Genomic DNA, 13,525 nt, shown 5'->3' on the forward strand with positions numbered 1-13,525 from the left:
TCAAAGTTGATGGTGAGTATGCATTTGGGTATGCCAAAGCAGAAGTAGGAGTCCACAGGTTGGTACGCATTTCGCCGTTTGATAGTGCCGAACGCCGGCATACATCATTTGCAGCTGTGGCTGTAATACCAATCTTTGGCAACACGTCGACCCATGTTCAAATTAGTGAATCCGATCTCAGAATTGAACGGTTTGGAGCTGGGGGAGCCAGTGGCCAGCACGTAAATACAACTGAAAGTGCCGTGAGAATAACCCACATGCCTACAGGGATCACGGCATCCTGTCAAAATGAAAGGTTGGGTATCATCTGTCTGTGCTTATTGGAAGGTTTGGAGATTTAAGGAGCTAAAAAAGTTGGGTGTCTTCTTTAATGGTCGTGTGGTTTTGGTGTGAAAACAGGTCACAGCATCAAAACAAGGCTTCTGCAATGGCGTACGAAGTTTCAGATCCCGACTATGTCCTCGATCAAAGGGGACATTGATATAGCTTCATCTTGTGCTTAATTCCTCCTGTCTGCAGAGCCTTGGATGGAGATGAAGATGGTCCATGAGAAGCGCCTAGTCTTGTGAGAATGAAACTCTCTATAAAACTGTCTTTGTCTTGTCTTTTTGATGTGCGTTGAATGTATGTATTATATATATCAGCTTGAATTAATTCATTTAGTTGTTGAGAAAGCTGATGTGCGTTGACTTTTGGAATTTGAATATGTTGTTGCTGTTTGAAGAATTAACTTGCTTGGATTCCAACGCAAATTAAGTTGTGAAGCCATTGTTAAATTATAGCTAACAGCTCCCTCCCCATTTTTTAAACTTCTTATTTTGGTTGACTTTCAATACTGCGAACTATTCATCATAATGTTCATCTCTTTGTATATTGTCTTCTCTTTTTCCTACTTCTGTCCTCATCGTTGGCTTGCCTCGTTTTTATCCTCTCCTCTTTTCTCCCAGACATACACACAGAATCAAGTTTCCTTCCTATTCAATCCAATGAAAGAATGAAAACATAAACGTTGCCTTTGGGATGTTCTTCCCTCATCCCTTCCAAAATTATTTCCTCCTTTTTGCCTTTGCGTTGACTAATACGATATGTATGGGAGTTTGCTGTCATTTAAAACAATACTCATGAATTTATCTAAGATGGAAGACCTTAAGCGATAGCAGGAGCAACAACAACAACAACAAAATATAGACCCAATACAAAAACTTGAATATTTACTAGTAAACTTCATATATATTTATGCTCATCTAAGATTAAAAGGGATAGATTTTAAAATTGTTGCAGTAAACTTGAAAAAGCAAAAAAATTAAAACCATTATAATTCTAAAAATTTCCATCGTAAGGGAAGTGGAAAACAAGATATGGTTTATAGGCAAATACTACTATTTTATCCGTTTTGTTGCTGTACTTATGGTTGGATCCATTCCAGCATGGAAGGCTACGTAGTCTAATATATATATATTTTTTTGGGATATGTACCATAATTAGGTCCCCACCCACCTCAGCTTGTGCATTGGCCCCCCCAAATATTTTACTGTTGTGGCTGGGTCGCATAGCTAGCGTAAGATAATGCATAATCAGTATCATCATCATCCAGAGGAGACGTCTTTGCATTCTCATCATCAAAACTATGTGGAGGGAAGCTATGAAGGGGCTGCTGGCAGAGTAGGCCATCATCTGCTCTGAAATTTTCACCATGAAAAAGTTCTACTGGTTTATACTGCTGCTGTTGCTGCAACTGGGCATTCAGTCCACTGTTACCTGGAGCATTAATTTCAGCCCTGAATGACTCCATGGATGAACTCATCATTGGCCTCTCTCTCTGGTTTAAGGATAGAAAACGGGAATCCCATTTTAAAAGGCATTGATTAACATCCAGTGTGTTCTCAGTATTGGGAGCAATTACGCCGTAATTAGCTGCTGCAGTTGGGCTGCAGGGAAAGACTTGCGATGCTGTCGCCGATGGATTGGGGAAATGTGGCAGCCTTTGAATCTGATCTTGGCCTCTCGAGTAAAAGATATTACTATTTTCAACAATACTAGGTGTTCCTCGATTCCAATGACGATTATCATTAACAAAATTCTTGTACGCGGTAGCCATTTGACCATCCGAAAGTGGTGGAAAACCGGCAACAACACCAAGAGGAGCTTGAAAGTTGTTTGAAAATGGTAGTCGTGGAGGATTTGAGCCCAAAAGAGAATGAACAGGATTGGGATTCTTAACCAGTTGATTGGGGGGAAAAACTAGGAATGAAGAAAGCGGCGTAGTAGGAGGGAGAGAACAAAATGACTGTTGCAGCATGTGGCTGTAAGAGGAATTGGCTTCTCCAGCTAACCCAGAGTTGAAAGGGATAGCATCATTGCATGTGGTGACATTGAAGGTACTTTCTGGGTAAAAGTAGGGAGACTTCATCCTCGGGAAAGGTCTTCGGCTGAGCTCCAACAGCCGAGGGTCGCATTGCAGGAGTTTCTCATAGGGTTTGTTAAGAACTCCTCCAGGAAACTTGATTAGGTGCCTCCTGCACAACAATTAGTTAATTAACGGCCAATGAAACCCATAACCAGCTTAATTAATTTGCATAATTAATAACTATTCAAAGATCAGCATATAATTAATGTATAATAGCCATATGACACCTGCACATGGGAGCTTGCCCTCCGGTGAAATCTTCCGACAGTTTCCAATCAGTGTGCCTTCGCCGCACCGGGTTATTCTCTCGAAAGAATTGGGGTGGCTGGTTTAACTGTGCATGCAAAAGGGAGAATTTCCCAATTAAGCTAAGAAATGATGACATCTTGATCGATGAGAGAATCGAAAAGAAAAGTAATTAATTAACCTCGAGTTCTAGTACTCCAAGTGCACGAAGGTCATCATGAAAGATGGTTGCTTTAATTCCCTCAATATCCGACCATTGCATTTCGATCTTGCTCTTCAAGGCCCCATCGAGAACTTCCCAAACGATCTTCTTCTTTGCGTGGTAAAATTTCGCCACCAGCTCTCCTTCATTCATGGCTATCCTCTGTAAAGTTTCAAGTATATAATCAACCCCTTCTCAAGCTCTAATTAATTAATTAATTTCAGGATTTGCCATTCTAATGATCAATATATTAATTATATATAATTAATAATTAAAGAATATCAAAAAACACATGACAAAATCATAATAGAAGGTTGTAGGCGTAGTTTGTGGGTTATATGTATACCTGCCAAGAACCAATCTTAATGAACATGGCGGGGAAATTTGAGGCCTTCAACTTATTGGGCATTGGCGGTTGCCGCTGATGATGATGATTATGATATTGAGGAAGAGGTTGAAACTGCAGTTGGCATGGGTGTGGCTGTGCTTCAATCAATCTTTGTCGGACAACAGAATTAATATTGTGATGTGTCGTCGCCGGCATCGTTGCTGCTATCACCGCCGTTATCTTGTTCAGAAACGACTGCTTATTCTCCAGCTTCAAACTCAGAGGAGGCTTGTCGTCGGAAGAGACGACAATTTCACGTCCCTACAAACAAAAAATATTAATTATTAATTTCACCCATTGAAGATAATCGATTAACTAACTAAAAATTGAATGCTACAATCACTAAATGAAGAAGAAGAAAAAGAAAAATAACCTGTAAAGAAATCTTGACCCTCAAGGGTTGGGAGTTGTTGTCAATGTCTGCCACTACTCCTGGAAGGGAATTAGAAGAAGAAGAAGAAGCACCATTAGTTTCTGGCACTAGCGACTTCTGATCATTTTTTTCCACAAATCCAACCATGATTCTGTTGATTATTATCTTGATTTCAAGAATCGGGTGTCAGCAATACACATATGATACCACATACATATATATATATATACGTATATGGCTAAAGAAAAAGGTTTGTTGTTGACAGAAATGAGAGAAAGAGAGAGTTGGGGGTGGGGGGGAGTAAATTCTTGAGAAAAGAACTCTTGTTGACCTATGATTGCTAGGTCACTGGCTCTTGACTTTTTTTTTTCTTTTCTATTTTTAGTTTATTTTGATTTGATAATTAAGGCTCCTAATGTTAATTAATCATTATAGACTCCTTTTACTCGACATCCACTCATCAACCTCTTTTTTTTTTTTGTAAGCGTTCTTTTCAATTGGTCTTTTTTTAAGAAATAAATCCCTAAAATTAATCATTAATAGAGATGAAAATAAAATTAATTCATTTTCCCTATCTATTTCGCATCCACAGTCATCCCCATAGTCTTTAATTGCACTACTAATGTGGTCAATTTCAAAACGTGCTCATTCATGGTACGAGAACTATCATATTTCATGGTGGTCAATATACTTATTAATGTACTAGTCAGAGATTTTTTTTGACAATCTGAGAACACTTTTCTGCAAATTTCATAAGTTCCATACTATTTTCAATTTTGGAAAGGACAAACTTAACGTTATTTGCAATAGTCATTCACATAAACATCAAGCATAATCTATTTGATCCCTCTAATCATTCAACAGGTTTCTCATTCGGAGTGCTAAGTCAAGATTCAAAATACTTAAGCGAAACTAAACTTGTTCACTCCAATCACAGAAATTTAATCTGTTGAAAAATAGAACAGATGATGCGTGCAAATGCATTGAAACATGTATAATATAGCAAATAAAATTAAGATACTCATACATTAATGTTTTAAAAATTTCACATAATTTTATATTCAAATATTCATCAGAAGGTACATGGTAGTTTTTTTTTGGGTGATACTAAAATGTGCAAAATAAAACAATAATTGATAATACTAATTGGATCCATTTGTTACATTTGGATAAATAAAATAAAATTAATAGAAGATGCTAATTATCACGTTCATGTTGGCAATTATAAGAACAAATAATTATCCTTTGTGTTAATCCCAAAGAGTCTTACAATACAAATTTCAATTTACCCACAAACAAATATCATACATAAATTTAATGTCATCATCAAACATAATGCTTATAAAAAATTGAAAACAATTTATAACTCGAAATTTATTTATTTTAAAATTTTAGCCACTTTGGTGGCTAACAAATTTTTCTTAAAATAAATTTCAAGTTATAACTATTTTATTTTATTTATTTTATATATATGTATATTTTAAATGGATCTGATTATGGATCTGTCAGTGGATCGTAATTGGATCGAGAAACCCAAACCAGATCTGCATGGTCCGATCGTTAATGAGTCAGATTGACCGACCCAGATCCTTTAATAGGTGGCTTAATATCAGGTCGACCGACCCAGATCCGGATCCAATACATCACCCAACATCTTACCCATCTTCTTCTTCTATTTTAGGGTTTCTTCTTTAAGCCAAACAGCTGTCGCCGCCGCCATCTGCCTTCCTTTCCCCCTTCCATCGCAGTTCCATTGCCGGCGAAAGCCATGAAGCTTTCGTCGCCAAACTTCATGTCGGCATCCTTGATGCAGATACGAATACCCACGGCCGACGAAAAGCGAACGACAGTCATGGCGGAAAATAAATGGGTCAGTCGATGCGCACTGCCTTTTCATCACCGGCATGCCGTCTTTAACGATGACCCTTGAGCTTCAAGAACAGGGATCTGGGCATCCGATCGATCCGCTTTTCCGGCCACCGTCATTCCGGCTATGGCGTTGCAAGCTCCGTCAACCACAGTTATGGCGAGCAACAGAGATCGACCCAGATCTCATTGATACACTCCTCACTTTTTTTTTATTTTTTTTTATTTTTACGCATAATTAATTTACACAAAATATCGAAAACGTAATTTCAAACGAAAAATATATGAGTTTCATAAATGCAGGCTATGACATCACATATGTAAGCTATAATATTACATGTATAATAATAACATACAATTAAACATTATATTCATAAATCGTAAAATTCATATAATTTACATAATTTAATAATTAAATACATACCTGAATCCATCAAAAATTAAGTCGTAAAGAAAACTATCAGTTGATGACGAAAATACCGGAATCTGGTTTCTCCCCTTTCACTTCAATCGTAATGATAGATATAAAATATGACTGTAATTACTTTGATAATGTTACATACAGAGAGGATCAAACCTCTTATTTATAATGAGAAAAGTAGTCTCTCATCAAAACTCTTTAGTAATTATCATTCACATCTTCTAAATCAAATAGAATTTATAACTAATCAATTATCTTATTAAATTATTTAATTATCTCATCACAATCATATATGATATTAAATTTTATTATTTATCATATAAACATCATAATATATGTTAAAATATTTATATTAATTATATTATAATATTTGAGATAATTATTATTGATTTATCTAATAAGATTTTTTCTTTAATTATTGTGAGCCGCAAAATAATTTTTACAAGTTCTTGAGAAAATAATTTTTGTTGACTTATGCTTGTTAGGTCAACGACCCATTTGGCAACTCTTTGACTTTTTTTTCTATTTTTAATTTATTTTGATTTGATAATTACAACTCTTAATATTAATTAATTACATTAATTATTATTGACTCTCGTGTTACTCGATATCCACTCATCATCTCCATTTTTAGTAGGGCATTCTCTTCAATTGATTTTCTAAGGAATAAATCCCTAAGAATTATCTCTAATAGAGGTGAAGATAAAATTAATTCATTATCTCTATCTATTTCTTAAAAATAAAGAATATTCTTTATGAAAAGTTACGAGGTATATCACAAAAAAAGAATAAATTAAGATATATCATTTAATGATTCAACCATACAATATAAACTTTTTTCTAGTAAACGCTATTCAAATTTTTTGTTTCCAGAATTATATTTTTGTACGAATAATATATTATATTTTAGCTAAGTACAATATATAAAACATAAAATTTATATAACTAGGTTGTTATAGTAAATATTTTTGTTTAATATATTTTACTATAAGGTATATTAAAATACATTTGGCGTGTGTTTGTCAAATCCTTGGTTGCGAACCAAGATGGTGGACTAAGCATTGAGACCGAACCAATTTACATACAATATGTAGTGCAATTTTTCATTCTCTTTATTGCAATTCTTATTTCAATTTCATTTATTTAAGTCCAAATTTTTAAAAGATAAAAAAGTTTAAATCATCCTATCCTCTAAAACTAACATTTGTATTAGTCCTCTTCGTTCCCTTTGTCTTTGCCGTTTGATTCATTCCTTTTTGCGTCTTCCTCGTCATCTTCCTTCACGTCTTCCCCCTTCGTGTCGCATCTTCCTCTATTCACTTAGGGCTCCAATTCATGAGCTTCAACAAGGGATCCAATTCCTAAACCCACCCACTTAAAAACCCACCAATTTTAACCTTAGTTAATTGTTTTATTTTTTATTTTTTTTTTCACATATGTTAACATGAGATTCACTCAAATGTTTTAAAATGTCAGGTAGCGTGTTACGTTAACAAAAGCATATACCTCTAGAATTAAATTCGGATCTTAATTAAAATTGTAATCAATCGATCAAATTAAGATACAATTACTAAAATTAAAATATTTAGATAAAATTATAAAAACAAGGTTCAAATTTTTACTGCTCTTAGCCCAACATAAAATGGTGCATGTGTGTGTATATACATGCACGCAAGCATGAAGGAGACGGTGTGGGATTCCGAGCTCCAATAAGGGTAAATAAAAACAATGGGAAACCCAAAAGGTTGCAATAATGGCAAAATCGACGACCACCAACCGCACCATCAAATACAGGAATTTGAAAAGGCAAACGTGCCATTTATGGCTTTGGTTTTCACATTTTTTACATTGGAATTTTTTTATTGATTATAATTCATAATTGCTATTTTTTTAGATATATATATATATATATATATTGACTAGTGACGTTCAAATTTAGATTCAAATAAAAAAATAAATTTTTTTACGGGCCAGAGAGATTAACAAACAAATTTATAAAATAAGGATTAAAAAACTAAAATACCATCATTCACATTATATTAAAAAAAATACAATGTAATGTAGACGAGGGTATTTTAATTCTTTAACCCCCATTCTGTAAGTTTGTCTGCCAACCTATCTGGCTCTCAAGAATTTTTCAAAATAAATTAGCCTGATCTCACACGGATCGGGTATGATCCAACTCAATCCGATTTGAATCAAAATCCAAAATTAGTTTAAAATAAATAATATTATTTATTAATAATAAATAGTATTATAACATATATATAATATATTATTAAAGTGTAAATTAATTGATTCTTGTTTAGATTTTGTTCTGTAAATTTTTATTTGAATGATATATATATATAAGTATCTATACTTGCATTTTTTAAAATTTTATTTTAAAAAACAAAAAATATTCAAAACTAGTTAAGACCACCCTAAATCAAATGGAACCAAACTAAACTGATCCAATCCAGTCTAGTCTTCAGTCTAGGATTCTTATGAATCCCAATCCAGTTCAATCCAAGACCTATTTGAACCATCTAGATCAAATGAACACTTCTAATCTTGAGTAAATTCTCTAAACACGAGTTAGGCAAATCCCTAAAAATTTAGTAAAAGTAATGTTTAAATGCTACTGCTTTAACAGCTAATTTGAGCAAACCAAATCTCAACATATATTCTTGATTTTATCACAATAACTCTATCTCATGTCTAAGTAATCTAAACAAAAACACATGTATGTATGTGTCACAATATAATTGGTTGGTGATACAACGTTAGCAAAATTGGGGGACCCACCCTTATTTCAAACAGCATTGGAGGCGGAGGCGGAGGCGGCGGCGGCGGCGGCGGCAGCATTGACCTCTGGCTGTTGTGGCTTGTCTTCAGTGGTTTTGGGTTTCAAAGAGAATGAAGCCTGGCTTGGAAGGTGGCTGGGAATGGACTCTTGAGATTCCTTTCTCAAGTTTAGGGATGTGTAAACTGACATTCCAACAAGGGCTGTGACAGCACCACAAATGCTCACAAACCCTGGATCTGAATCAAAGAGGACGTGCCCTCCCAGAAGGATCACACAGGTTTTGAACTGTCCCAGCACCACATGGGAAGTGGCAGAAGTGGCACTGCAAGAGGGCAATCAACAAGACTTGTATGTTGGTTAGCATAATAAATGGTTAAAATTCATATTAGTGGGATTAAGTGTTCATTTGAGATATGGAGATGGAATGGAAAATAGATGACAGAGCATTACTCCTTATTTGGAAGTAACAACAATAATGAAATAAACTGAAAATAAATGGATCCAAAGGCCCTATTTTTTTGTCCCTTGTGAATAGAGGGAGAATTGATAGAATGGGAACGAATAGAAAACTTAGTTAACGGCTCGTTTGAGAGATGGAGATAGAACGCAAATAAATAGAAGGGCATTCTCTTCTTATTTAGAAGAGACAATAATAACGATATGAAATAGGAATTAATAGATTCAAAACTTTTACTTTTTGTCTCCGCATATTGGGAGAGAATTATAGAATGAAAATGAATAGGAAACTTACTTTTGTGTTTTGAAAATATTAACCTTAATAAGCTTACTCATATTCTATAATATCATTAAAAATGTACAATAGCCATTGCTCTCTTAGACAAGGGGAGACATTTTTGGAGCTCACCCAAACAAGAAAAAAATATTTTACATTCCATTCTATTATTTTCTATTCCATTTTATTTCTTTTCGAACAATGACCGAGGCTTGATATTTTGTTGTTTAGATGAAAATATATAGATATGTAAAATATGGAAGACTTGAGAATGGTAGTATCATCTCACCCAAGTGCTAAAGCTCCAGACCACTGCAAGAGAAAGCCGAGGGCTGCTGATGTCAAAACAGCAGAAGAGTTGTGGAGATTCCACCTGAAGGATGAGACTCCCGGAGGGTCCAACCATGGCAACAATGCTAACAAGAAGAAGATAGTCACTGGAGTTGTCTTCCACATCAGCCTGCACACACAATGTATACATATTAATTGTAATTTATCTTCATTTGTTTAGAATAATGATAGTTATATCAAAATGGGAGACCGGACAGGGCTCCAGAAGCAATGAAATGAAGGGTTTCTGAGACCTTTCATTGCCTCCACAATCCAGTTTGACACCCCCATCGATCGATATTACATATATATCATCATCTATATGTTTAAGGAACAGAAACCCACGAACCTCAGCAGACCAGTTCGACATCCCCATTGGTGGATACATGATCATGTGTTTGTTTATGATGTTGTTTAAGGAATGTAAATGGTTTTCAAGAAATATAATGCTTACGCTAGAGCAGTCCAATTGGCTTGTTGCTGGAGATTGGACCAAAGGATTTTGTTTATGGCGCTTGGAATTATCCAAGCCACTGCAATGCAAGCCCCAAAGAGATTGAATTCTAGATCTGTCACAGTTGCCACTGCCACTCCTACTGAGACTACAGCCAGAGCCACAATCTGCCAACAAAAGAAATTAACAACTTAAAGGCCATGAAAGCAGTCTTGATCACATAAGACTTAATAAGATGGTTTGAAAAAATGAATTTAGGGAGTAGTCAATTAAATCAATCCACTCAACTTGCTAATTTGCCTGATTGAGAGGGAAGTAAAGAGGTTAATGGCATTTTGATTATTTTAAAAAATAGTTGATGATATTTTGATCAATTTTTATAATTGGCAAATCATAATTAACCGCTTCTTTTGAGATGTGACATTTTGGGTCGGTTTGAGCGTTTTGATTTTTTCTCTCTCGGCCCTACCTCGATCTCATAAAGGGAAATCAGGGAAGACTGTATAAATATACCTTTTTTAGAGAAATGGTTTTCCGGAAGAGAATGAACTCTGCAAGAACGATGGTTGGAGTGACAGAAATTTTAGCCATTTGATAGAACCCAACACTGCAAATTAAAGAGGTATATAGTAAGGAAAACTAAAAATCAGATTAAAAGGCACAAAAAGAAGTGAAAATTAAGAGTAGGATTAGAACCTGTTATGCTTGAGACTGGTGTTGGCAAGGCCAGAGGCAAAGGCCATAACAACACCCAAAGAGAAAAGGGAAGAGAAAGGAGTGGTTTTGGTAGGGGGAGCGACTGGAAGCAATGAGAAGGCCTTCAAAATGGCAAGTAGGATCCAAGCAGAGGCATAGTGGATCAGAGTGAGAGAGATTGGGAAATTGAATCCAACTCTCCCCATTACCTGAATAGCAAGTAGAAACCATAAGATTCATTTGTGTAATTGAAATCTAGTGCAAAAAAATTCACCCACCAAAAGGAGAATAATGATTTTTTGTCCGATATGGTAGGCCAAAATGAGGGTCGAGTAGGTAAATATGAATGTACTTTAGTAGATTGGATGTACTTATACGTTCTACTAGAAGACAAAGACATGGCCACGTCGCCAACAAGCCATATGCCTTGTTAGCAACTTCCTTGCTAAGAGAGGATTTGGGTTGTTGGGTGACACAACAAACACATCTATGTACCAACTCGGGCCCCCATTTTGGCTCAAAATTTCAGACAAAAAATCAGTGTTATAAAAGATGTAGATCTATCTGAAGAGACAAGGAGTGGATGTACTGACTAATTTGTTTCCTAGGATTATCCCGACAGCCACCATGAAATTGAAGGTCATGGCCACAATTGGTCCGCACATACGTTGTTGTTGGCGCTTAGCTCCTTCTGAGGTTCTGAGCTCACTATACAGAGCCCCTCTGAGTTCTTCCAATGCTCTCCCTGATACCCACAAAAAATTAAACAACAAAACAGGACAGGTTAAGCCATAGGCAAAAGTGGCTCATTGTGATGTCAATTCATTAAAAGAGGAACCCTTGTTTCAATGCACAAGACACTTCGTTTCATAGAGCTCTAATTATTTATTTTAAAATTTCTCTTTTCCTAATGCATAGAACTCTCTGTTTTATAGAGTTCTGATTATTTATTTTTTTTAAAATTATATTGGTGACCTAAAAGTCATATATTCTATTCCTAAAAACAATTATTCTCTTGTAAGAGGTCAGAAAAAACTTCAATTAAATAAGACTCTCCCTCTCAACGCTAATAAAAGTGGGGAGTTGAAATTGACAATAATAATATATAGACTTTAAATGGCTGGAATTTAATAGGAGATCAGGCAAATTCAAATGCAGATTCAAGAGGCACCAAACAAACCCAATTCATTGGAATGAATGCGAATTGTGTGGAGTAATTAAAGAGCAATAAAGATGAATTGTAGATAGAAACAGAACCCAGAATCGGAATGTGAATAGGCAATAGAAGAAAACAATTGAAAACGAAGCAAAAAGCATTAATAACTGCACCAAAGAAACCTGTTTCGCCCGCATCACTGTCTTTCCGCTTGATAGATCTTCTGGCATCTTTCCCCAAGACCAAACCCAGCAATCCCATCTCCCCCCAACAAATTGAGATCATCTGATCAAGAACCGAATCGATCTCAAACAACCCATCTCTCCCAATCCAACCAAAACAACAATGGGATGAGATAACAGAGGGGAATTCCTAGGGATGGAACAGTCTCAGTTTGGTGGGGAAGAAAGAAAGAAAGAACAGAGCAGTGTCGCCAAAGAAGGAGTTGAAATTGAATAATTGATTTGAATTTGGAATTGAAAATTGAGATCTGATTTCATATATATCTATATATACATATACACACACACATATATATCCTCGAGAGGAGGGGTTTGTTGGAGTTTGATCCAAACGATGAGGTGGTTATTATGTATATATAGCCAAGCTTCCTTAATATGTACGATATTACCATTTGCTTCATCCTCACTTGATTTGCCTCTTAAGAAAGAAGCCTTTATGGTGAGGGAAGCCTCATGGGGACCATCTGTGTGTCCCTTCTTGTGAAAGAAATTATGTTATTTCTTTATGTTTTGCTTCAATGTAATAATAATATTTACATCAATTTGTCTTTAAATTTGTAAATTTTTAATTATTGAAGAATTTAGAGATCGCTTGATATCAGTAAAAATGACTTATTTAGGGCATAAGGGTCCTTCTTTATTTGTAAAAATAGTTTCCTAAAAGATGTAAAAAAATTTGTTGATATAAGATAAATAAAAAGTTTTATCTGATAAAGACCATCTAGAGCATAGGGGTCCTCATTTATTTATAAGTTCTATTGATAAAGACCCTTATCGATAGAACTTATCTCTTGAGAGATTTTTGAAATAAACATTGAAAATAAAAATTTGCACAATTCTTCGTGAGATGCCACGATTGATTACTTGAAAAACTCTCGATTGAGGAAGGTTTTTGAGAGTTTCTCAAAAGTTTCTCTCAGATGATTTGGAGGATAGACTCACAAGGTTTTCATGAGACTCTTCTTGATACAAGAGACTTTATCGAAGTTCTTTTTATTTTTTTTAATATTATTTTTGTTAGGGGTTGTTTTGGTGGGTTAATTATATCAATAATCATTCAATTTTGCATTCTATTATTATTTGGTCACTGAACTTTAAAATGTTACTTGTTAGTCACTAATATTTTAAAACTGTTACTGCTTAGTCACTAAACTTTAAAATATTGTCTATTAGTCACTAATATTTTAAAACTGTTTTTCATCCGTCACTCGTGAACTTAAAGT

At 35.0% G+C, this 13,525-nt stretch overlaps 1 protein-coding gene across 2 annotated transcripts; it reads right to left on the reverse strand.

The window, feature by feature from the left end:
- Nucleotides 1-8,542: 8,542 nt before the first annotated feature.
- On the reverse strand, nucleotides 8,543-12,674 carry LOC127791445 (nucleotide-sugar uncharacterized transporter 2). Of its 2 annotated transcripts, none has more exons than XM_052321326.1 (7): nucleotides 12,234-12,674; nucleotides 11,498-11,649; nucleotides 10,905-11,113; nucleotides 10,722-10,815; nucleotides 10,209-10,375; nucleotides 9,714-9,884; nucleotides 8,543-9,013 (listed from the first exon to the last, which is right to left on the reverse strand). In XM_052321326.1, the coding sequence occupies exons 1-7, from the start codon at nucleotides 12,343-12,345 to the stop codon at nucleotides 8,698-8,700; spliced, it is 1,221 nt and encodes a 406-aa protein (XP_052177286.1). In that variant the 5' UTR covers nucleotides 12,346-12,674; the 3' UTR covers nucleotides 8,543-8,697. The 2 variants fall into 2 exon arrangements, with proteins under 2 accessions (XP_052177286.1, XP_052177287.1); XM_052321327.1 differs by having other exon boundaries at nucleotides 12,243-12,670.
- Between the last annotated feature and the right edge of the window lie 851 nt (nucleotides 12,675-13,525).

Source organism: Diospyros lotus, chromosome 15 (assembly GCF_014633365.1).
Source record: "Diospyros lotus cultivar Yz01 chromosome 15, ASM1463336v1, whole genome shotgun sequence".
Classification (NCBI taxonomy): Eukaryota; Viridiplantae; Streptophyta; class Magnoliopsida; order Ericales; family Ebenaceae; genus Diospyros; species Diospyros lotus.